The sequence below is a fragment of the Ambystoma mexicanum genome, chromosome 13 (assembly GCF_040938575.1).
Source record: "Ambystoma mexicanum isolate Mex_15411 chromosome 13, UKY_AmexF1_1, whole genome shotgun sequence".
Classification (NCBI taxonomy): Eukaryota; Metazoa; Chordata; class Amphibia; order Caudata; family Ambystomatidae; genus Ambystoma; species Ambystoma mexicanum.
The window spans coordinates 368,774,136-368,798,525 of NC_090938.1; the positions used below are offsets into that span (position 1 = coordinate 368,774,136).

Consider the following 24,390-nt stretch of genomic DNA (forward strand, 5'->3'; position numbering starts at 1 on the left):
ACTCCCTAGCAGTACTAGGCATGTACACATCACTTTCTTCAAAGGCACATGATCAACTCCACTAGAACCATCATGTGAACTCTCCCACGTCCACCGTCCGGTAAAACTAGCAATAGTTCTGTCATTTTGCTGTCAAACCCCTCTCAACTAACTTGATTTTCTGCCCAGGCATAGCACCCCTTGCCTACTGGGTCCTTCGGCTTGGCAACAGTCCTCTTGGCACACCCCTGTCTCTCCATAATCCTGCACTGGCATTAGCTGACAACTCCTCTAACCTGACCCAAAGAGATCAGCTGGAGCCTTTTATTTTCACTTCCTGCCTTTTCAGACGCTCTGGTCCAGTATAAGTGAGCCACTGTCTACTTTACTAATGGCACTAGGCTGATCTGCCTTGGTTCCATTAGGCTCTTTCCATGCTGCACCAATCTCTCCATCACTGATATGGCCAGAGTTGACACACACTCTCAACAGACCGTCTGGTTCTGTCTTGGACCGTCATGCCACACACCTTTCACTAACAGTAATCTGTATATAGTTGGTTTATTGTTTCATTTATTTATTGGAGATTTCTCATGTTGTGATGGGGATAACCCCTGAGTCCCTCACAAGCCGTTAAGAGGTGGTCAGAATTCCCTGCATATGCACTGCTGTGCTTTAAAAGGACTGCCAAACCTCATCTTTGCACAAAGCCTCTACAGAATAAGGAAAAGACAAAGGTTCTTACCCATCTGCTACTTTGGCAATCCTCTTGATGATACCACAGAAAGGCACCGGGAGGCTCTGCAGATCAACCACTACGCCAAGAGGCCTGAGGGGCCCTGTTTGTTTCACCTCCTGAGGGCCTCAGTTCCATGCACAATTCAGACTGGTAGCTGAGCTGGTCAGAGGGCTTTGGGCCACTACAACATAAAATACTCACTGCAAAACCATATGATGATATGACACACACAGGTAAGGTAAGAAAGATGTCTCTACATAATACACATAAGACAAGTTAATTATTGGAGAACAGGAACCTCTGCCGCGTTCTGGCCGGTCAAGCAGACCCAACAAGCTGTGCTCAACCCACAGCAAGCCCATGACAGTGAGAGTGCCATTCATGATGCCTATGGGGCCCTCGAAATTGCTTTCCCTTTCCATTACTGTGTACCACATGATACGTTCTGGTGTGTTGGGACTTCCTAAGCCCCACCGCCCTTACCTCCTGAGACATCAGTCTTATTCTCAGTCACTTCGGCACAGGCTTGTGCACTCAGTAATAATAGGTATCAATGGTTGCTGGATCCTAATGGAGGAAGCATGAACCTTGGCGGGAATCAGGCACTGTTGATTTCTGGATGGCTTTGCTGTACACGTAGTCTCTGGTACCTTAGATCTAGAAAAACATATGAATTAGCATGAAAGATAGCATTTTCCATGATGCATGCATACATGAACACTGGTGATACCATGATAACAAATTAACTACAGATTTTGCTTTGTTGGCTAGAGTAGAGCTGGAGACCATGCAAGGATGTCAGAGCAATGGAGTATATGGGGCATTCTTTATGTTATGTTATCTTGCTTTTCTATAGCGCCTTCTACCTTAGGTTATGACATCGAAGTGCTTTTCTGTCGGAGAGGCAAAGGGAGAGTATGATATAACATACAGCAGTGGTAGGGAAGAGTAAGGTCGGGTAGATAGTTGGGATGATGGTGGAAGAAAGATAGGAATTCCTGTAGACATAAGAGGGAAAAGGTGGAGAAGCTATATGTATAATTAGACCGAATTTATTGTGGGACTCAACAGTATTTTATGGGCTGCAGCACGAAAGAAGAGCTAGATGGAGAGATGTGTTTTCCGCACCAGGGGGTATGTTATGATATCTTGCATTTTTATAGTACCTCCTGCCATAGGTTATGGCATCGAAATGCTTTGCCTGTCAGAGAGGCAAAGGAAGAGTATGATAGAACATGCTGTAGTGGTAGGGAGGAGCAAAGTAGGGTAGATAGTTGGGAAGATGGCAGAGGATAGATAAGATGCTCAGGGAGGCATGCAAAGGAAAAGGTGGAAGAGCTGTGTGTACAATTGGACCAAATTTATCGTGGGACTCAACTGTATTCTATGGGGCGCAGCACCGAAAGGAGAGATAGCTGGAGAGAGCTGATCACTATGCTAGGGGTATGTCTGGAATTTACTCACCTCATGGTGAGACCCGGCATGTTGAAGCCATGCCCAAGAAAACACAGTCGACAACGCCTTTCTACTTACTTCCCTAGGCCCTTACAATATTTTGGAGGGGTTGTTTCCGAAATCCGAATTTGCCAACTTTGAAAAGTAAAACGTGGAGAACCTTACGGAGTACGTCAGAGAATAAAAAGGAGATCATTAAGGATACATTACAGAATATACAGAGCATTTGTGTGGCATTGCAAAGAATATTTTACATATGTCAAACCATGGACATTAAACAACAGACTAGACGGTGCCAGGGTTAAGGTGTCAAAAGTGTTCTTATTTATTTTCATATTCTATCATTATTAACATTCAGAAATTATAAACCAAAACTAAATCTCGGACATGCTCCCAATATTGATGTTCTGTTCCCCCCTTTCTTGGTATCTGTCTGAGAAGAGGGGGATTACTGGCCTAAGCAAGTCTTTCCTAATCAGTCCGCAGGGAACCTTCCTCGATTTTTCCATTTCAGAAGGAACTATGACCAAATGAAGCTCAATCACAGTGTCCCCTCATTTAGATCAGTTCAGATGTTCAGATAAACACAAAGGAAGGCTCTCTGCTCTGTTGCTTCTGTAACTTAAGGTTCATCCAAGCCTTTCCCTCATGAGCTTATCAATCTGAACACAAAGGCCAAGCTTTAACAATGTATAAGGGCTTTAGGGTAACTCTTCAGCATTCTCAGTCTCCTCTTGGTCTTCCTTACTTCCCAGCAAGGCTCTCTTGGTTGTCTCTCCAGATGCAGCAGTTAGATGATCGCTGCCAGTCCCTGTAGCCATTGCTGCATCTCGACTACAAGGTGTAACAGTAGATGTAAATACAACAAAAAGGTCCCTAGGATACCTCGCACCTACCCTCATGTAATATTTTAGCTGGATTTGAAGACTGTCTACGAGAATACATTTCACACACATATTTGATTCATAAACTCATATTTAATGAGAGATGTGATAGAATCATGGTATGTTCCAATCAGAAACAAATACAAACAAGATTGAACCGTGTTCCAGAAAAAGAATGAGCCAACATGTGTGTCAAGCCTAAGGGCTCTTCCTCAGGGCTCCTAAGTTACAATCGTTAGAATCAGTTTGAATGCAAAGAAAACATTGTCACCCAACTCTACTCCCCCACGCTCCAAATTCCCACTCTAGCCCCTTTCCTGTTCTCCTCTATATCTCTGGTGTGCTCCTCCCCTTAGGTTGGGCTCTAGCTTAGGGCCTTCAGGTGTATTTTATTGTTCTCTTGGCTTTCAAAGTTGTTTGTTTTGATAAATGGCTGTGGCTCAGTTTTTCCATTAGTCAATAATATTATCCTGCGTGAAGGCAAGACCTTGACTTTAAAAAATCCATCTGGCACTTTAACTTGTTTGCTTTCTTGCACCTGAATGGATGGCCATTTCCAGGAGAACGGTGCTGCGTCTGCTTGCTTCGGATGAGTAAGCACTTGGGAAGCGTGGGTTCTCCATGGCATGTGATCTTCAAGCATATTTCTTCTGTTGGCTACAGTGTGTTGTGTGCAAATGGACCAATGTATTTGTGTGTTTCTTTTGTTCTAAAAGGTCACCACACCGAAGCCAGACCTTCAAGAAAGAATCTGTGGGTTTGCTCCCATTTGGTTCTTCTTAAACAGCCAGGAATCTTGGACGTGTACAAGTGACAGTCCCATGACTACTGGATAGGGCTATCTGCGGGTGACCCAAGAGATCCTTTCCACCCATGGGCCCACCATTCACAGGCTCAAGGAGGGACACAACCCCCTGAGTCAGCACACTGTAAATCACCAAAGAAAGGCAGGCGACTGTGCCACACTTATTTCAGTGTGTGGGTTTGTTAGTGTGGAATCACTAAGATTATGTTACAATAGTAATGAAATAATATGGATGATCTACATCTTTTGAGTAACACATGATTACCACCTTAAAACTGCTTTGGTTCATGTCATATGTACGCAATGTCAATTAGTGCTTCAGTGGAGAAATACAATATTGTCCACTGGGGGAGAATCTCACCTTTCCCCATAAATAAGAAATCTATTTGGGGTACTTAAGAACACCCTCAGTGTGTGGCACTCCTGTGCCGGGCCTCTCAAGTGGCTTTTGAAAATGGCTCTATTTCAGATTACTGGTTCCTTAAAGGAAGTAGTGATTGATATAGACCAGTAATGAGGAGCAAGGGAGGGTAGGCTTTTTGCACACAGCACTAACTTGGCCTAAGCAGCCCATAGATGTCCATTCTTTACTGAATGTGCGTGACACAATCTGCATGGCAGAGGGTATGTTATCTTACTTTGTGACTGATTTTTCTCAATTTTGTTTTCTTTTTTATTCAGGCCTACGAGGCTCAGTTGCAAGAGGTAAGATCTAGCCTTGATAAAAGGTTCCTTTCATGCTTGCCTTTGACACTTGAGCTGTGCGCATTGGTGGTGTGGATGAAGTGGGGCATGAGAAAAGCACTAGAGTCTCATATCGACTGATCAAAGACACTCCGAAGTGGTAGTCATGGAATGTAACACAGGATTAGGAGACTTCTTCAGCATTTTTGCTCAGAACGTTTTCTGTGCAAAGTCAGTAATGTGATCACTATTGAAAACTCACTGAGTGTCTATTGCCAGTGATTAGGGACATGCATTGGACTTTGTTGAATTACATGACATAAGTAGTTGAAGGAATGTACTGAACTCCACTGAAGCCTATTAAGCTAGTGATGTGATAGTTCATTAAATGGATTTGAAGGTATCTATGTTAATTGTTTTGGGAATCATTTCATCTAGTACTCATTTGATTGAGTAGATTTCCTTGAGTGTTCTTTCCTAGAGTCCTAACACATTTAATTTAATATTACTTTAGACAGCTTCCCTTTCCACATTCCATGAAATGAATTGATAACTCACATGGGATAGAACGAGCCATAGTAAGCACAAAACCAACTACTCAACGTTCTCCTTCCACATCCATATAGGTCTAATTCAGCTTTACATAAATTGGGGATGTGGCAGCATGCCCCCACCTCTACCACATGACCAATACATTTTTATATAGAGGAGCCAATGAAACTTACCATCAAACCACCCCTAAAACAACAAGTCTATTGCCCAATTTCATTTGCAATGTGTAAACTGGAACCATGAATCCAGACAAGATTTTGAGGTGGAAGAATTTAACTCCCTATGTTTGGAAATTGAGAGTAAATGGAATGTTCTCATGGAGTAAAAATGTAGTTCTAATTGTCGAACAGGGTGTTTTAGGCTTGTATAAATACAGTTAGATTTTAATAACATAGGCTTTTTTATTATAATACATAGTTTTGCTGTGCTCAGTAAATTAAAAGATGTATTTTAATCTTGTAGACCCTCTTTAGATCAGATCACACAGTAGTAGCGCTCCGTTGTGTGGTGTACGCCGCTGATGAGTGTGATCTGAAGACATCAACATTGCAGTGAAGGCTGCAACAAGGAGCCAACGCCTTTGTATCTGCTGCTTCTTGAATTTTTGGTTGTGAATAATTGCCTCGATTTAGGGAGTAAAACAGGCAGGTGTGCCACTTATATGGAATGTTGATAATCCCTTCCAGAATCCCCCTAAACATCCTATTAGAGCTCTGAACTGGTAACTGAAAAGGTAAACTGTTTTTAAAATCTAATATCCATACTGGAGAAATATTCCATGAAATGGATGCCGATGGAAAAGAGAACCCTACGAAAACCACTCAATTAAATGATTTCTCAATGAATGAGCATGACTTCCTTAATGAGATGAGGGCATTTGGGAAATTAGAGTTTTTAGGTGTATTAAGGCAGTGACTGGGACTATGTTGAACTCCATTGGAGTATATGAGGCTCGGTATTAGGAATGAAAGGAGAATCTGTTTAAGTTTATGCAGGCAGTGAGGCGGAAGTTATGATGGTTCCAAGGAATTGTACTTGGCCAGTGATGTGGGTTGATTGAAACTCTTTTGACACATATGAGACATAGCGAGAGCCCTATGAAGTATATGAAGCAAGTGATGGTAATAGAAGTGGGAACTCATTACAGTGTATTAAGCCAGTGATGTGAGAATGTGTTGCACTCCATTGACATATCTGAGGACCATGATGGGGATTGGGAGGTTCCATTGATGTGCACAAGGCTGCTAATGTAGGAGCAGTTTGAACTGGTTCTGAAATGTACAGGATGAAAATGTTCTCCATAAGCACCTAGACGTTAAGGGCTCTGCTCATTCTTTTTTCATGCCCATTACACTATATCCACTGATTCAGAAACAGGATAACCTGAAAGAAGAGCACAATGCTCTCTTAGCCAAAGTGGAGGATCTCAGTGCTCAGCTCAAGTCTGAGCAGATGAAGGTTGTTGCGCTGGATGGCCAGTTGGCGAGCAGATCCATCCTACAGAGCTCACTGGAGGAGGTAGGCTTCATGTTTATGTGTGGTTTAATATATACAAGTGAACTAGCTGTGTCTGCGCCATGTGTTGCCATGAGTGATGTCTAAATAGTATGCTTCTCAGTTTCAGGGACGAGTCAGTGATTTGGAGAAGGAAAGGGACCTCTTAAAAGACAATTATGATACTCTGCTGGAAAGGTGAGAGCTGCATCATATACAGTGGGCTTTTTCATTATTTGGGGGAGAACTTGAATTCTTGGTTAAATAATTCCCATTCCTTGTTTGACCATAGTAAGGAACTCATGGGGGCAACAGTGAAGACAGACACAAGTGTGTTTATTAAACTGTATATGCGGGTTGGAAAAATGCCTAATCTAAACCTAAATCTAAGATGGCAGCAAGCTACGACCATCAAATAATAATAAGGCAGTCCTAGTTGCCTCTTGGCCTATACTAAGAAAAACATATTGCCAATCCTTACCTAAATATAAAAGAGCATAGGATAAGGTTCACAAGAAGAAAGAAGTGTTCACAAATGATAAGTCAGGATGTGGTTCCCGGGGGTCTCCCTTCCCCACGTTTTTCAGCACGGGACAAGGCAGGACTCCTGAGCACAGCACACACTCGAGCTTTCCTAGCGCGAGATGGAAGTTCCATTTCCAGCTATCAGGGCCTTCGTTGGTGAACTCTCTTTTCTACAAAAAGTCTCTTGCCTCCAAGTACCTGATGTGTTAAAAGTAACAAAACAGAAAGTTCCTTTCCAAATGTACTTTGGGTGATGACTTTCCACCCCCTGGCTCTCCCTCTTCCAGACTAAGATCCACAAAAGTTCTTACCAATATCAGGACCTTCAGTGGTTAAGTATCTTCTTTTTGAGGGCCTGATAGGGTCAAAATAATAAACAAAAGTTCCTTTTTGATTTCCATTAGGGTGATTATTCTTCACCCATGGGTCCCCCACTTCCGGGCCCAGACCCCTCTCGAATGTCAGCCTCCCTCCATCAGGTTCGCTATCGCCTGAATTCAGAAGATTTCATCTGCTACATTTACATGACATTGGGTGATGACTTTTCACCCCTGCATCCCCCTCTTCTGGGTTCAGACCCTTCTCAAATGTTTGCCTCCCTCCATCGGGTTCACTACGGCCTTTCCTCAAAACAGTTCACCAAAACAATTTCACCTGTGACATTCACAAGTCCTTGGGTGATGACTTTTCACTCTTGGATCCCCCTCTTCCAGGTTCAGACCCTTCTTGAATTTTAGCCTCCCTCTGTCGGGTTCACTACGGATTTCCAAATCAGTTGTTCTTATGGGATTCACAAATCTTAAAGTCTTCTTAAACAGTTGACCGTGGACATCCCTCTGTCGGGTTCACTCATGTCAACACACTGTTCCTTGGGACTTCAGACTTTGCCCCTTTCCATCGACATCCCTCTGTCGGGTTCACACTTGCCAACTCGCAATTCCTTTTACTTTCTTATGATGCAGGATTCGCTTCCCTTGCATTCTCAATGGTTTGTCGGCCAAATACTTTCGACTATATGGGGATTTTGCTAGACCTCTGTATGATGACTTTGACCTTTTCCTCGTGGCTCTCCTAGAGCTTTCTGGTATCAGTAGTTTCATTCAACGTGGGATTAACCAGAATCTTTTGAGTGAGCACCCACGTGGCGCCAGACCCCTCTGCAGCTGGTTTTCCCTTGACAGTTTACAGTTCTTTGAACTTTCCTCAATGTGCCACTTTGCGACTTTCATTCAACCCAGTTCAGTTTCTTATCGGTTCTACCCTCAACTCACCGGCTGTGATGAACCGCTTGGCTTTCCTCGGATATGGAGTCAAGGATGGTACCACGGTAGCAGCTGTCTTTCTCTGTCCTGCTTATCAGCGTAGGCATGCTCTGTGTACCATTGACATCTGCTACAACACACTCTGGCTATTGTTCATGGTTTTACGATTCCTTCCACAGAGGCTTTGTGGGTCTGGGTCAGAAAGGGCAAGGCCGCTTCTCTCCTTGTCACCCTTTCGGTTCTCGTGGCCTTTCTCCTCCTCTTGAACCGCTGTGCCTGGATAGCTGTCTCGTCGTGTGGTCGACCTTGCTCGTATTGTGCTCTGGTGCTCCACCTTTTGTCCCTGTGGGGAAGGGAGAGTGCTGTCAGGTGTGTGTGATTCTGGTCAATTGCCTGACTTTGCATGACCCTTGTGTTGGGACATGCCACCTGGAAAAAAGCAAAGAGGTAAGGGCTGGAAGGTTTAGAATGAATCTTAACCACCGGCATTGCTCTGGGCAACACTCCAGACCACCTGTCTTCGCCTGCCAAGCCATTACAGAAGGGTAAAGACCATATGCAAATCAGGCTTGGCCCCACCCCAAAAGGGGCAGTCCAGCCCGAACTGCTAGGCCACATCCCTTCTGCACGAGGCCACAAGCATCCCCAAACATGTTTCACCCTTGTTGGGGCTCATCAGTGAGGAGTAGCTTGGGTCTCTAGGCCCAGCAGGCACGGGACCCACGTCTTGGCATACCCGTCCCACTTGGGGTGACAAAGCAAAAACAAAGAGGTGATGGCTGGAAGGTTTAGAATGAATCTTAACCACTGGCATTGCTCTGGGCAACCCTCCAGACGACCGTTCTTCGTCTGCCAAGCCATTACAGAAGGGTAAAGACCATATGCAAATCAGGCTTGGCCCATCCCAAAAGGGGCAGTCCAGCCCGAACTGCTAGGCCACATCCCTTCTGCACGAGACCACAAGCTTCCCCAAACATGTTTCACCCTTGTTGGGCTCATCAGTGAGGAGTAGCTTGGGTCTCTAGGCCCCCTTTGGGGTAGGACCAAGCCTGATTTGCATATGGTTTTTCCCTTTGTATAATGGCTTGGCAGGCTGAAAATCGATGGTCTGGAGGGTTGCCCAGAGCTTTGCCCGTGGTTATCATTAATTCAAAACCTTCCAGCCATCACCTTTCTGTTTTGCTAAAGTCACCCCGAGTGGGACGGGTATGCCCAGACGTGGGTCCTGAGTCTGCCGGGCCTAGAGACCCAAGCTACTCCTCAATGATGACGCCCAACAAGGCTGAAACATGTCTGGGGATGCTTGTGGTCTCGTGCAGAAGGGATGTGACCTAGCAGTTCGGGCTGGACTGCCCCTTTTGGGGTAGAACCAAGCCTGATTTGCATATAGTTTTTCTCTTTCTGTAATGGCTTGGCAGGCTGCAAAACGATGGTCTGGAGGGTTGCCCAGAGCTTTTCCCGTGGTTATGATTAATTCAAAACCTTCCAGCCATCACCTTCCTGTTTTGCTAAAGTCACCCCGAGTGGGACGGGTATGCCCAGACGTGGGTCCCGAGTTTGCCGGTCCTAGAGACCCAAGCTACTCCTCACTGATGACGCCCAACAAGGCTGAAACATGTCTGGGATGCTTGTGGTCTCGTGCAGAAGGGATGTGACCTAGCAGTTCTGGCTGGTCTGCCCCTTTTGGGGTAGGACCAAGCCTGATTTGCATATGGTTTTTCCCTTTCTGTAATGGCTTGGCAGGCTGAAAAACGATGGTCTGGAGGGTTGCCCAGAGCTTTGCCCGTGGTTATGATCAATTTAAAACCTTCCCGCCATCACCTTTCTGTTTTGCTAAAGTCACCCCGAGTGGGACGGGTATGCCCAGACGTGGGTCCCGAGTCTGCCGGGCCTAGAGACCCAAGCTATTCCTCACTGATGACGCCCAACAAGGCTGAAACATGTCTGGGGATGCTTGTGGTCTCGTGCAGAAGGAATGTGACCTAGCAGTTTGGGCTGGACTGCCCCTTTTGGGGTAGGACCAAGCCTGATTTGCATATGGTTTTCCCTTTCTGTAATGGCTTGGCAGGCTGGAAAACGATGGTCTGGAGGGTTCCCCAGAGCTTTGCCCGTGGTTATGATTAATTCAAAACCTTCCAGCCATCACCTTTCTGTTTTGCCTGGCCACCTGGATGACAGATCCCCGGGGACTAGCAAGTGAGACACGTTGAGGTTTCTCACACCATTACGAGTAGTAAATCATCTCTACATCATATGAATAGAAATGATTAAGAACCTGTCCGCATGCACTATAGATATTGGGTAATTTTACCTCAATAGTGAATTTAGATGTTTGGCCAGGAAATATTAAACACTGATGTTTGGTGATGAGCAATTATATATTGGTGATGATCCATTGTATAGCAATGTTTGGTGAGGAGAGACTGAATTGTATTGGATGATGAGGCAATGTGTTGCAATGTTTTGTGATGGGACATTGGGACATTACATGCTGATTTTGAGTGAAAGGAAATTGACTGGTGCTGTAGCTCTATGAGAATCTAGACCATTATTATTGGGTAATGTGTCCTTGATTGGAAACATGTGGTGATATCATCTTGAATACATTGGGCCTCATTACGAGGTGGGAGCAAAGGGATACCGGGCACTGTTAAGGACATACCTCCAACCTCGGAATGAGGCCCATTCACTCTAAAGGTGACGTTTCACGAAAGGGTTACAGCATCCAACTTTATACAGTGGTTTAATATAACATTGAATGGGATGCTGAGTGATGGCAAAGTTTGGTGATCAGTGGTATGAGTTTTCCAATTGATATGTTTGGAGATGGGATATTGAATGGAGATGTTTCGTGATCATATATTAACTGGGGTTTTTTGTGATGGGCACTGATTGTCGAAAGTTGGTGATGGGAAAATAAATGAAGATGTATATTAGGACATTGCACAGTCATAGGAAAGTGCATGGAGATGTTGCAAGTTTGGGCTTTGAAATATGGGTGTGGGGTGATGGGCCATTACATAGGCATCCTAGACTTTAAGGCTGTTTTATCAACGATGACTAGTAACATTGTGAACATTTGCTACCTACCCAATCAAGGGGGTAACTATTCAAAGTGAAAGCAGTTTGTGATGGGCCACTTACATTGTATTGAACACTGATTATCATCTGGGGATCAAGAAGTAGTTCCTTGGAACCCGATACACATTTCACAATGCACCATTTAATGTTAAAATCAATGATGTAGGCCTTGTATCTCTCCTAGTTCACAGCCTTTCTGCCATAAACCATAGGGCAAAGGCCAACCACTGCCACTGTATCAGTGAAAGAGGTCCATAGTTACTAAATGTTGTCTCTGATTTTGTGTGGCAAGATTTGGCAATGTGGAAAGTTTACTGCTTGGACTCTGAACAAAGGAAGTTGGGAAGGTCAAAGGTTCATGTATCATTGTTTCATAAATTGTGTGTTACAGTTAAATCATTCAACCTTGTTTGGTTTGGTTGGTGGCAACTTAGTTGTTTTGGTTGTTGCAAATGCTAAGCGTGCAGGAGCCGACACTTCTGTCTTTGTCTGGGGAAGTAGATGTATCGGGTCATGGCTAGGGTTGGTTGATTGGTCCTGCATGGATTATTTGCACTGAGAAATAATCCTTGTTGAGAAGGAAAAATATGACCTTCACTGACAGGAACTTATTCTTGATCGGCTAAACTATCTTCCTCATTCTGTTTTTAACTCAACCTCCTCAGCACTCTGGACTTAGAAAGTCAACGGAGCTGGAAACCTTTGGAACAACAACTTCGGGATGAAATATTGCAGCTAGAAAAAGAGCTTGAAAGAGAGATATCAGCTAAGAAGGAGTTGAAGGAGAAGCTGGAACGAGAAGAAGGTGAAGATATGTGTTCCCGCTCTTATGATACCAGTGCAAGTCCTCATGGGCTTCAGCAGTTTGGGCTCTGTTAATGTGTGCTGGGAAAGCCAGCATGGAATGGACAGTGGGGAACAGATTCTTGTCTGACCAGATGAGAGATCTGGATTGAATGGATAACTGTTGTCTCTGGGTTGGTCTTGGTGCCAGAGAGAATATGAAGAGTTACCTAATACTCTGCTGTTAAATATTCTGTAATGTTACGTTTGCGTGTCTACCTGTCCATGCATCAGATATGTTTGTCCATCTGTCAGACACTGTTGATCCCTTTGTCCCAATCGGTTTTTATGACCATCTGCCTGTCCCTCAGGCCAGTTGAATGATTGGTGGAGCACAGACTTCAATTTCTCAATGTTTCAGAAGGGGCACTGTCTGTCAATTTGTCTTTGTATCAGTCATCCCTTCCATCCAAGTTCTAGAATTTCAGATTCCTAGACTCTTTAAACAGCCCGTACACCCACAGTGGATAACTCTGTCTACTTTGCCAGCTGTCTCCTTCATCATTAGTCTCAGTTCTCCATTGTTCTGTATGTATGCTCCCATATCCATAAATGTATTGCTCTCGCCATATGCTTTATTGACAATGCTCACACGTTTTGTTCTGTTCATAAGTCTGTTCCACTGCCAAGATTCAGTTTCTCTGCACACGCGTTTTATTGCCCCCACACATCAGTTTGCCCCTGATATCTGCATTTGTGTTTCAGCACATATGTCTCTTCATTTTTCCATACTTGTCTTTTTCTTTTAACATGCTTCATCTTCTCTATGCATTTCTTCATCTCTCTGTATGCGTGTTCCTCTGTCTGTCTTCCCGATCTTTTCCCATTGCTGCCCTTCCTACATCTAAAAGCCTGTTTCTGTTAATATTGTCCCGGATGGCTTTAATAATTGCACAAACTCAGGGAAGAACAGTTCAGGGGGTTTTATTTGGCATCTCAAGGCTTTGTTATGGCTGGAAGACTGCAAAAAGCTCCAACTAAGGGATGTTCCTGCTGATCCCTCAACCTCCCTTGGGCTTCCTTCAGCCTAGCACAGGTTTTTCTATTCTCCAGTGGTGTGATGAAACCAGCAATCAGTAACCCCTACTTTCTAAACTATCCTAATCTGGTGGTGAGGACCTAGAGGACAAGGCCTTATCTATCTTGCACCATTGTTTACATTCTAAGGCATGCCTAATCTCTTAATTCCCCACAATGTGATTAATGTTGTTCAAGATGGTGCCTGTCACCTCACCCACTCTCTTTCGCAAATTATTTCTCTGGTTCCTTTCCCTGCACTTGTCCATTCGTCTCCTTCTACTCTCTCTCCTTCTCCTCAAACCTCTCTCTTTCCCCCACTGATGGTCTTCCTAGGTCCTCTCTCTCTCTCTTGCTAGCCTGTCATTCATGTCTACCTCCAATCTCTACTACTCCTGCCTATCTCTCAGTATCTCCTCCTCTGTCACACCAGTCTTCTCACACTCTTTCTCTCTCTCTCTCTCTCTCTCTCTCTCTCTCTCTCTCTCTCTCTCTCTCACTCTCTCTCTCTCTCACTCTCTCTCTCTCTCTCTCTGCACACCCATCCTCCTCTACTACCTGCTGTTTCTAGGCTTCCCCTGTGACCTGTCTCCTCTCCTTTTCACTCTCACTTCCACTCTCTCTCTCTCACTCTTAAAATCTTGCAGTCCAATCTCTATCTCCACTGTAAGGAACTCACGGTGGCAACAGTAAAGACAGACACAAGTGATCACAGTTCATGCGTGTTTATTGACCTTTATAATGGGTGAGATAAATGCCTAATCTAAACCTAAACCTAAAATGGGAGCAAGCTACGACCATCAAATAATAATAAGGCAGTCCTCGTGGCATCTTGTTAAATAAAAGGGGACTATACGAAAAACAACTATTGCCAATCCTTACCACTAAATTACAAAAAGAGTATGGGATAATGTTGACCAGAAAAGAAAGAAGTGTACACAAAAAGATAAATCAGGATGGTATGGCTGAGTCTCCCTTCAATATATAAAGGGGGGAATCCCAGATTACCACATAGGTGGTAGCTCTATCTTATTCTGGGAGGTAGAGACTCGTTTAACAAGAGATAGATAGCTTAGGAAAACACAACAGTTATAAGCATTAAACATCAACTGCTATTTATAACACATAGAATATTTAAATAAAGACATAAAAAGTAATTTTACAAATTCGTTGTAAATCACTAAATAAAACACTCTAAAACAGTGACAATATCGTACCCTAATGGGTAGGATTGACATCAATGTTAATCTGATTAATGATAGTACAGAGTATCTAGCGTGTTAGTTCTCTGGTTTAGTCCTTATTTCAACATTTTTCTTATTACTATGGTCAAAAAGTTACCATTGTATAGTCTTGACATGTTTCTGTTCGATGTCAATTAATACAGAACTTTCATCAGGAGTATAGTCACTAAGTTTAAAAAAACCACAATCTGAACTTTAAATCTGTTAAGCCGAAGAATCTTCTGGCTGGATGTGGAAAGTGTGTACGACAAATCTGACGTATTTTCAGATAGTTGTAACTGTTGGTAAAATGCAGTGAAAAAAGAGAGAGAGAAGCTATTAGTGCTATTATCTCAAATGAGAGAGAAAACAATCTCAAGAAGAGGCATGGGATATAAATTACCGTGTCCCTTCTGTGGAGTTAATGCAGAAGCTGGCTTGGTTAAGGCATATTTAAGGCTTCTGTAGATGAAGAGACCCTTAATAAGGGGTAAACATCCTGCAAAAATAAAGGTTGCAACAAATTTAGAATCGTCCTGCGAGGTCCTATAAGAGGAAACACATTGGAGAAATCGCCCTTAAGGCGTTAAAACTAGTAATGCATTCATTAGCAAACTGTCCCCCGGAGTATTTACCTGGAGGTTTTGGATGGTAGTAGCTCTATGATCCTAAAAGAGCAGTCAATTGGAAAGACTTTTTCTGCAGCCCTCAGAATAGTTTAAGTTCGGACGGGATAAACTGTTAAAGAAAACGAATGAAGTACCTCGTTAGGGTCTTCAGAAGTTGAATTATATAAATAAAATGTAGGTTAACCACCAATGGGTATAGAATCTTACCGTGGCTCGTTATAATAAGGCGCCGTATTCTTTAGTGGGCGCTGAAGTAGAGCTGTATTAACTACAATCGGTTTCTGTGTAGTATAGCTTCTTAACAGATTTAAAGTTCAGATTGTGGTTTTTTTAAACTTAGTGACTATACTCCTGATGAAAGTTCTGTATTAATTGACATCGAACAGAAACATGTCGAGACTATACAATGGTAACTTTTTGACCATAGTAATAAGAAAAATGTCGAAATAAGGACTACACCAGAGAACTAACACGCTAGATACTCTGAACTATCATTGATCAGATTAACATTGATGTCAATCCTACCCATTAGGGTACGATATTGTCACTGTTTTAGAGTGTTTTATTTAGTGATTTACAACGAATTTGTAAAATTGCTTTTTATGTCTTTATTAAAATATTCTATGTGTTATAAATAGCAGTTGATGTTTAATGCTTATAACTGTTGTGTGTTCCTAAGCTATCTATCTCTTGTTAAACGTGAGTCTCCCTTCCCCGTGTTTTTAGCACAGGACAAGGCGGGACTTCTGAGCGCAGCACACTCCTGGTCCCCTCCAGCACGAGGCTTGCAGTTCCAATTCAACGATACCAGAACCTTCAGGGATCAAGTCTCTTCTCTGCAAAGTCTCTTCTCTTAGAAGGCCTGATAGATCAAAATAACAAACAAACGAAAGTTCCTTTGGTAATCTTGTACCTTGGGCGATTGCTCTTCGCCACTTGGATCTCCCTCCGCCGGGATCGGATCCTTCTTCAAACTTCCCACTGCAGACAACCCTCAACCGGGTTCACTCTTGTCAAAACAGTGGTCATGGATGTATTACTCTTCACCCCAACTCACAGGCATCCCTCAACCGGGTTCACGTTTGCCAAATATACAGTTCACTTTACTTTATCACAATGTGGGATTCACTCTCATTAGCTTTCCCTTTGGCATCTTTCAATTGTACAAGGGATTTGTCATAACCCTTGTAGGATCACTCTGACACCTCACACCGCCCTTTCCTAGGGCCTTCTGGTACTTGCAGTTTCAGCGCAAAAGGGGCCAGCAAGAGTCTTTCCAATGAGCACTCCTGCGGTGCCAGACCACTCTGCAGCTGGCCCTTCTATGGGCTTCCCCTAAAAGTTCAGACACAAGTTCTTTGTTCTCAAGTTCTTACATTCATCTAATGTTGCAACTTGCAACCTTGGGCTCAACGCGATTCGTTTCGCTATGAGCTTCCTCCGACTCACCGATTGTGTCGGATCTGCTGGCTTGGCTTGCTTCTGGAGTCAAGGCCAGTACTACGGTAGCCAGCGCGCTCCCCGAAGACCCCTCATCCAAATGATCCTCCCCCACTGGTCCACCCCCAGGAACTGGATCCAATAGCGATGGCCGTGTCCTGCCCACCTGGATGGCAGATCTCCGGGGACTAGCGGGTGAGACACCTTCAGGTCTCTCACACCACCCTCTACCATCCCTTTCTCATATCTCTCACAACCCTCCTTTCTATATCCCACTATATCATACACTCTCACAATCACAACGTCAACCTTTCACACTTTGTACCACACTCTCTCACATCCAATACCTTACCTGCACTCGTATCCAACGGCTCCACAGTCTTATTAGCACTCTGCTCTACATTGCATCTTCCACCTTGTCTCTCGATCCACCACCACAACCCCTGACATCTCACCTTCCATCCTCCTTGGGTGGCTACAGTTCATGTTGGTAGACAGGAATGTGATGTGAAAAGGAGCATTTTGTTCTGTGTCTTACCCCATCTGCTTGTTGTGTTTGTTTGCCAAAGTGTTGGATTCTGGAACTTGCGGTCCTGTAAAGGGCAAAAGAGAACACTGGCCAGAAAAGAGGCTGGAAAATACTGTGTGATTGAAAGTGGTACCAACAATAGCAAACATGGCACCCTCAGGATTGTCAGGAACTGCACCTCGTAACTCCTGCACCCCCTCTCTCGGGTAGGATCGTCTCTGGCATATACCTTGGTAGGCCTCCCACCCAGTTCGAAAAGGGTCCCTGTTGCCCCCTGTCCAGGTTAAGCCCTTGACCCAGTCGCAATATGCGCAACCTTCTATGTATACACCTATTCATCTATCTATCCACCTGTTCGTCTATTTTTTATTAAACAACAGAATTGAAGATGCTTGTTGACTTTTAACCACCCCAAAAGAGAGGTAGCTCTTGAATATCAGGATGGGGCACGCCTGTGCTTAATTGTCTGGAAAAGGCATGAATGAATACAGATTGAAACCTCTTCATCCCACAAGCATGTATGTGTGTTAGCTAAAAAGTGTATAAGGATACCAGGATCAACACATGGTATTACCTGTGAGTCTCTCAAGGGATCGACCTTCACTTTCAGATCGCAATGAGGAGCTCAAGAAGGAAGTTGGCTGGATGCAGCTGCAGCTCATAGAACAGAAGCAAGAAGCTCTGCTACTCCAAGGGCAGGTGGGCGCCATCTTGTCTTCCACACCCACAAGAGGCCTGCATGCAGAAGAGAAACAAAACCCTGAGGTGTTTCAGGTAAGCCTCATGATTGACATATGAGGTTCATGGATGAAATGCATGCATGTATGTGTGAAGTAGAATGCTTGAATAACCTTCCAATTTGTTTCTAAGCACTATTTAGTATAGAAGGTGCTGGCAGATCAGATACCCCAGAGGTTTCTTCTCCAAACCCTTCAACTTGGAGAGAGTTGCCAATAGTGACACATGAACAATCATGTCAAAAGGCGCTCAGATATAACAGGGAGGGGGCAAACAGACATTGTCCATTTCCAGCATCATCTACTGTGTGGGGTCAGAAATAAGAGCCAGACACATAGCTGTAATGTTCTCATGGCCATTTAATTTAAAATAAATGGGTTGGACTAAAGCCTCTCTAGCCCTATTCTAAAGAAAGAGGTTCCCTGCCTAGCAAACTAAAACTAAGAGTCAGTCTGCGTCAAGTAGTTAGTAACTTAGAAACCATCCTTGTGTCCAAAACATTCTAAACTGGCCCTCACTCTAGAAACAAACAACTAAGGGTGCAGGGAAATGTCTCTGACTTATGTTCAGTGTAAAGTGCTCATAATCCAAACATATAAATACATCCAAAAAGTGTTTTTCAAGGAGAAACTGTTGGATCCAGACCATGGTTCCCTTCCTCTGGATTGTGAGGTAGGATGGCAAGAGTGTCTCGTTTAAACAACTGTTTCTTTGTATCAAAGAGTATCTCTTTATTCAATAATTCCTTGAGGCTTTTACACTGGATTCAGAAGGTTCTTGTTCAAATAATAAGTTCCAAAATAGTCTTTCTTTATCTTGTCTTGTAATTTTGAAGAATTGTCTGGTGCATCATAAATCCTCTTATGGGTTTTTCAGGTCTCATGGTATACTCCCCTGCCAGGTATTTTCCTCATAAATTTAGAGTCCTTTTACAGATTCAAATGCGTGATATATTTGACTGTCACGACTTCTTTTATGGACTTCTTAGATCCCCTGGTATACTCCCTTGCCAGGTATCTTGCCACAATGTTAAAGTCGCTGCACAACTTTGATGGATTGCCTGGTTTACTCCGTTGCCAGGAATTCTGCTCTGGGGTTTTACAGATCTGCTGGTTTACATCCCTGCCAGGTATCTCCCCCTCTAATGTCAACTGCCTGGTGTCTTATCTTTACCCGGACATCTTATTGGTTTTACTGTCCTTTTCAATCAAATCACATCAACATATGCTGTGTTCTGTTCAATGTATTTACTTAGGGTAACACTTGTTTCATCTCTGCCCACATTGACATCTCATGCATATATTTGTTACATTTTCGTTGTTGCACTTTCTCTTGTCACTATTCAAATCCTTTTCCTGTCAAGCATTAAATTAACATTACGTTTCATCTGTGTTTAAATTGTCTTTGAGCATTGTCCGTAATATCAATCTCACGTACTTGATGCACTTGATTACATGGGTGTCGGTTCGTCCCGGGGTCCCCAATTGCTCAGGGCAGACTCACCAGTTGTTCACGGCATCTCCAAATTATGGCTGTTATATCCGCCTCATGGCCCGCATGCTCAGTAACGTGAGGCGTAATGTCAATAAGGTGCCCGCCCTGCTGGAAGGCAGGCAGTTCGGGACATGAATGAATACTGTTGTGATGCATCCTCTGTGGATCCCACGCTACGCACCAATGGGCCTACGATGCAGCCCCCCATTGTTTTCTCCCTCAGCCGGCAGCACCGGCCGGAGGAATCTAACACTGGCTATGAGATTACGGTACGGAGCACATGCGCAGATGTTAGCAGGCAATACATTGTTTTACATGATCACGACACAGTCAAAATATTGGGACACACAGTCGGGTACCATACCCCACACAAAAAAAAAATGGAGAACAAAATGGAGACAAAAACGAAATGAAGCACAACAGTGGATGCCACTGTAAAGAGACCGTACAATCCAGGGAAGAGCACAGAAGCTGCTGATTCCACTGTGCTGTGCCCATACTCCAGCAATCACAGGTGAGGAGGAGCCCATTGCCACCCACACATACACAGGGGTGAACACAGCATCAGGGCAACATGGCAACTGTCCTTAAGACGCCAAGGCCCAGCACACCGACAAGAATAGCTGCATCACTGACACCGCCACTGCCATCCCCTTGACCAAATGGAGGTGCCACGGCTGCATTAGGGCCTTTTGACCTCTACACTGATCCATCATCAGTGGGGCCCGCTGGATGTTGTGGATTCAAATGTTCGAGAGGGCGATGGACTGCAAGGATATAACAGCAGCCAGGAAAATGAGATCACACCTCTTGCTCAAAATGGATGATGACGTGCTGCGCATCTTCAACTTACTGGTCATCGACGACGGTGCACACATATACCAACTAGCCAAATAGGCCCTCACAGCACATTTCATGCCGCAGTTAAATCCAGACTATGAAACTTTCAATTTCTGTACCACAGTACAAATGGAGGATGAAACACTGGACGCCTACCACACAACGCTCAGTAAACTAGCACTGTCTTGTGAATTCAACAACGTTGAAAGGAAATAAGGCACCAGATCATCAATGGCATGTACTCAGAGAAACTGCACAGAATGGTAAAGGGCGAAAAAGGCATCACCCTCATGGGCGTAGGACATGTGGGGGACAGGGGGGATAAATCCCCCCCACAATTTTAAGTGAGGGGGATGTAATGTCATTTATCCCCCCCAAAATATGTGTTTGGTGTGTCGTGCAGGGATCTGTTTTTGAAGTGGTGGGAGGGGCTGCTTACTATGTAAGCTGCCCTCTCCCGCCTTGTCCCCCAAATCATGGGGACAATACCCTGAGGGCAGATGGGTGATCATCTGCCCCAGGGAAGGAGGGCAAACAAAAAAAATAGATATTTTTTAAAAATGTAGTTTTGGGTGGAGTGGGTGCGGGTGGGACCACTAGGGATTTTTGCAAGGGGGGTGGCCCCCCCAACTCTAAGTGGATGGGGGCACCTTATGTAGCCCTCCCTGGGGGCAGATTTCTGACCCTAGGAAGGGGTACATGAGATGCCCCCATCCATTTGGGGTGAGGGGAGAGGCCACTGCAAATATTGGCAGAGCCACCCCTCCCAAGCCTGGGGCAGTACGTTTTGACCCCCTCCCGGGGGCAGATGGCCACACACATGTGCCCACCTGCCCCTAGGTAAGGGCAAAACAAAAATATATATATTATAACTTGTTTTGGGTGGGGGTGGGGGCCATTGAACCACCATGGATGTTTTTAGTAGAAAGGGGGGTGGCCCTCTCCTCCCACCCCAAATTGATTGGGGGCACCTTATGTAGCCCTCCCTGGGGGCAGATTTCTGCCCCTAGGAAGGGGTACATGAGATGCCCCCATCCATTTGGGGTGAGGGGAGAGGCCACTGCAAATATTGGCAGAGCCACCCCTCCCAAGCCTGGGGCAGTACGTTTTGACCCCCTCCCGGGGGCAGATGGCCACACACATGTGCCCATCTGCCCCTAGGGAAGGGCAAAACAAAAATATATATATTATAACTTGTTTTGGGTGGGGGTGGGGGCCATTGAACCACCATGGATGTTTTTAGTAGAAAGGGGGGTGGCCCTCTCCCCCCACCCCAAATTAATTGGGGGCACCTTATGTAGCCCTCCCTGGGGGCAGATTTCTGCCCCTAGGAAAGGGTACATGAGATGCCCCCATCCATTTGGGGTGAGGGGAGAGGCCACTCCAAATATTGGTAGAGCCACCCCGCCCCCCAAGCTTGGGGCAGTACGTTTTGCCACCCCCTGGGGGCAGATGGTCACACACATGTGCCATCTGCCCCTAGGGAAGGGCAAAACAAAAATATAAATATTATAACTTGTTTTGGGTGGGGGTGGGGGCCATTGAACCACCATGGATGTTTTTAGTAGAAAGGGGGGTGGCCCTCACCCCCCTCACCAAATTGATTCGGGGCATCTCATATAGCCCTCCCTGGGGGCAGATTGCTAGCACAATCTTCCCCTAGGAAAGAGACAAAACAAAAATAAAAAAAATGATAACTTGTTTTGGGTAGGTGTGGGGGTCACTAAACCACCATGGATGTTTTTAGTGGAAAGGGGGGTGCCCACGGGTGTCTTCTTTTCGGAAATGCATGGGGTTCTCTGTTTTCCTTGCTGGCTTCAACACCCTAGGCCCAAATCTGTAGGATGTCCACATGATCAAAATCTGCTTTGCCGAAAGGCATGGGTTTATCAGTGGGTTAGCCTTTTCCCTTTGCGCCGAAGTAGGTGCATCCACACATGTGAGGTACCGTTTTCGTCGGGACACCTCTGGGAACGCGGGAAGGTAAGACATCTGTTGTTGGCGGTGTGTTTCGGTGGGTAGGCAGAGGGAAATATCTCTGAAATTTGGTGGAAAAAACACAATTTTCAAACATTTCACTCTGGCCACACACTGAAACACGCCGCAAACAACACATGTCCTACCATCCTGCGTTCCCACAGGTGTCCAGACAGAAACGGTACCTCACATGTTTGTGCACCTACCTAGGTGCATAGGGAAAAGGCTAAACCACTGGTAATCCCCAAAGGGTTTGGGGAGACAACCTACAGATTTGGGCCTAGGGTGTCGAAGCCACGAAGGAAAACAGGGTACCCCATGCATTTCCTAAAAGAAGACACCCGTGGGAATCCACAGAGGTCTGACTTGATTGAATCGCCCCAGAATTTATTACCCACAATCCCAGACAAAGTGAAAATTATGTTTTTTCCGCTAAATTTCAGACTTTGTCAGGGATTGTGGGTTATAAATTATGGGGCGATTCGCACAAGTCAGACCTTTGTGGATTCCCACGGGTGTCTTCTTTTCGGAAATGCATGGGATTCCCTGTTTTCCTTCGTGTCTTCAACACCCTAGGCCCAAATCTGTAGGTTGTCCACATGAGCAAAATTAATGAAAATCTGCTGTGCGAAAAGACTTGGGGCTACCAGTGTTTTAGGCTTTTCCCTTTGCACCCAGGTAGGTGTACCCACACATGTGTGGTACAGTTTTCATCGGGAAACCTGTGGGAAAGCGGGAAGATAGGCCATGTGTTGTTGGCTGCGTGTTTCGGTGAGTAACCAGAGTGAAATGTGCGGAAATTGTGTTTTTTTTCTGTCATTTTCCCGATTTCCCCTCAAACTATGGAATCTTTCCCTACATAGTTGTTGCCTGACCTGTGCAAATCACCCCTTCCTAAACTTGGAATATTGTCTACTTTTCAGAAATGTATGCCTTTCTGGATTCCCATTCAGCTTTCCTACCCTTTTCTTCCATTCTGTCCACGCATGTCCTATTGGTCAAAAAATGCCAAAATCACCTACCTCTCACAAAACGGCTGATTAGCATATCAAAATATGTTATTTTGATTTCCACTCAATCTGTTCTTGAAAGCCTGGAAGATGGCAAATCCAGCACAGCAAACCATTTGTTCCTAGCTCTTACAAGGAAAACACCACAGGCTTATTTGTGCAACATTTTATTGGCATTTTCTGAAAAAAAAACTAATGTTCTCCTTTTTGGTTATTTTCTCTCACCCCCCTACAGCAAACTAGGATTCCTGGGTGGTGTTACGACCGCCTACATGTGGGAAAAAAGGGGCCAACTTTGGCCAAGATATCGCATGTAACAAATAAGTTACAAGGGATTGAATGGTAACATACCGAAATCACCAAAAAAGGCCTTGGCACTGGGGGGAAATACCCATGGCAGTTAAGGGGTTAAGATGGTAAAGCCCCAGAGGAGGTAACATTTGTAAGGTAGCTCAGTTAGTTAATTCTCCAAATGCAGATTGTGCACAGGAATATGTAACACCTGTGTTCAGCACCTGGCTTAATCTTCCGGTGGGATAATAGGCAGAGTGAATGCATTCAGCTTCTGATGCAACACACCATTTTCCAGGTCAATTGGTTCAGAAAAAGTGGTGGAAAACACTATTACTGTTGCTTTTTCTAATTGGCCAGATTTTCATGCATTTTCTGGGTGGAGTTCGGGAGCCGAGTAGACACACCAGGACCCCCTGTATTTCCCGCTCCACCAGACAAATGCGACCTTACTGCCAGCATGGATTCTCATGTTGGAAATAAGGAAAGGGATTCCTCTGGGATCTGCTTGGAAATGAAACTTGATAAAAGTGGGCGTAGTCCAGAGGAAGCCATTGTCAATTCCGCCAGCAATCGCTAATTATGTGAGGTATTTACACTCTTCCAAAGTGGAAAAGCAACGTGATTTCACCTGCCTTTTACCCTAAAATCTTCCATTTTGTGGCGGTAAAGTAAAAATGTGTGCCAATGGAAGTGGTCCACTCCATGCAGTTTACTTTTCGCCTTGATGCTTGGGGGTTTTGCGTGATGCTACACATGTAATAAATAAATAAATACATTTAACATGACCCCAGATAAATGCCAATTCGTGATCAGAATGAGTGAGCATGGCATGTCGCTGGTAAGAGGGTGTCCTGTGCTTCTTGAGTGCGTTGGCAAATGCCCTTAATTACCATCTC

General features: G+C 44.6%; 1 protein-coding gene across 8 annotated transcripts in view; it reads left to right on the forward strand.

Moving 5' to 3' along the window:
• The window catches only part of RPGRIP1 (RPGR interacting protein 1), a 638,645-nt gene that overhangs the window by 188,650 nt on the left and 425,605 nt on the right, over positions 1-24,390 (forward strand). For all 8 annotated transcript variants that reach the window (XM_069633891.1, XM_069633894.1, XM_069633896.1 and 5 more), the window contains 5 exons: positions 4,544-4,567; positions 6,470-6,616; positions 6,717-6,790; positions 12,126-12,265; positions 17,752-17,915. In XM_069633891.1, coding sequence (XP_069489992.1) covers positions 4,544-4,567; positions 6,470-6,616; positions 6,717-6,790; positions 12,126-12,265; positions 17,752-17,915 — 549 coding nt within the window. The remainder of the gene's footprint in view (positions 1-4,543; positions 4,568-6,469; positions 6,617-6,716; positions 6,791-12,125; positions 12,266-17,751; positions 17,916-24,390) is intronic.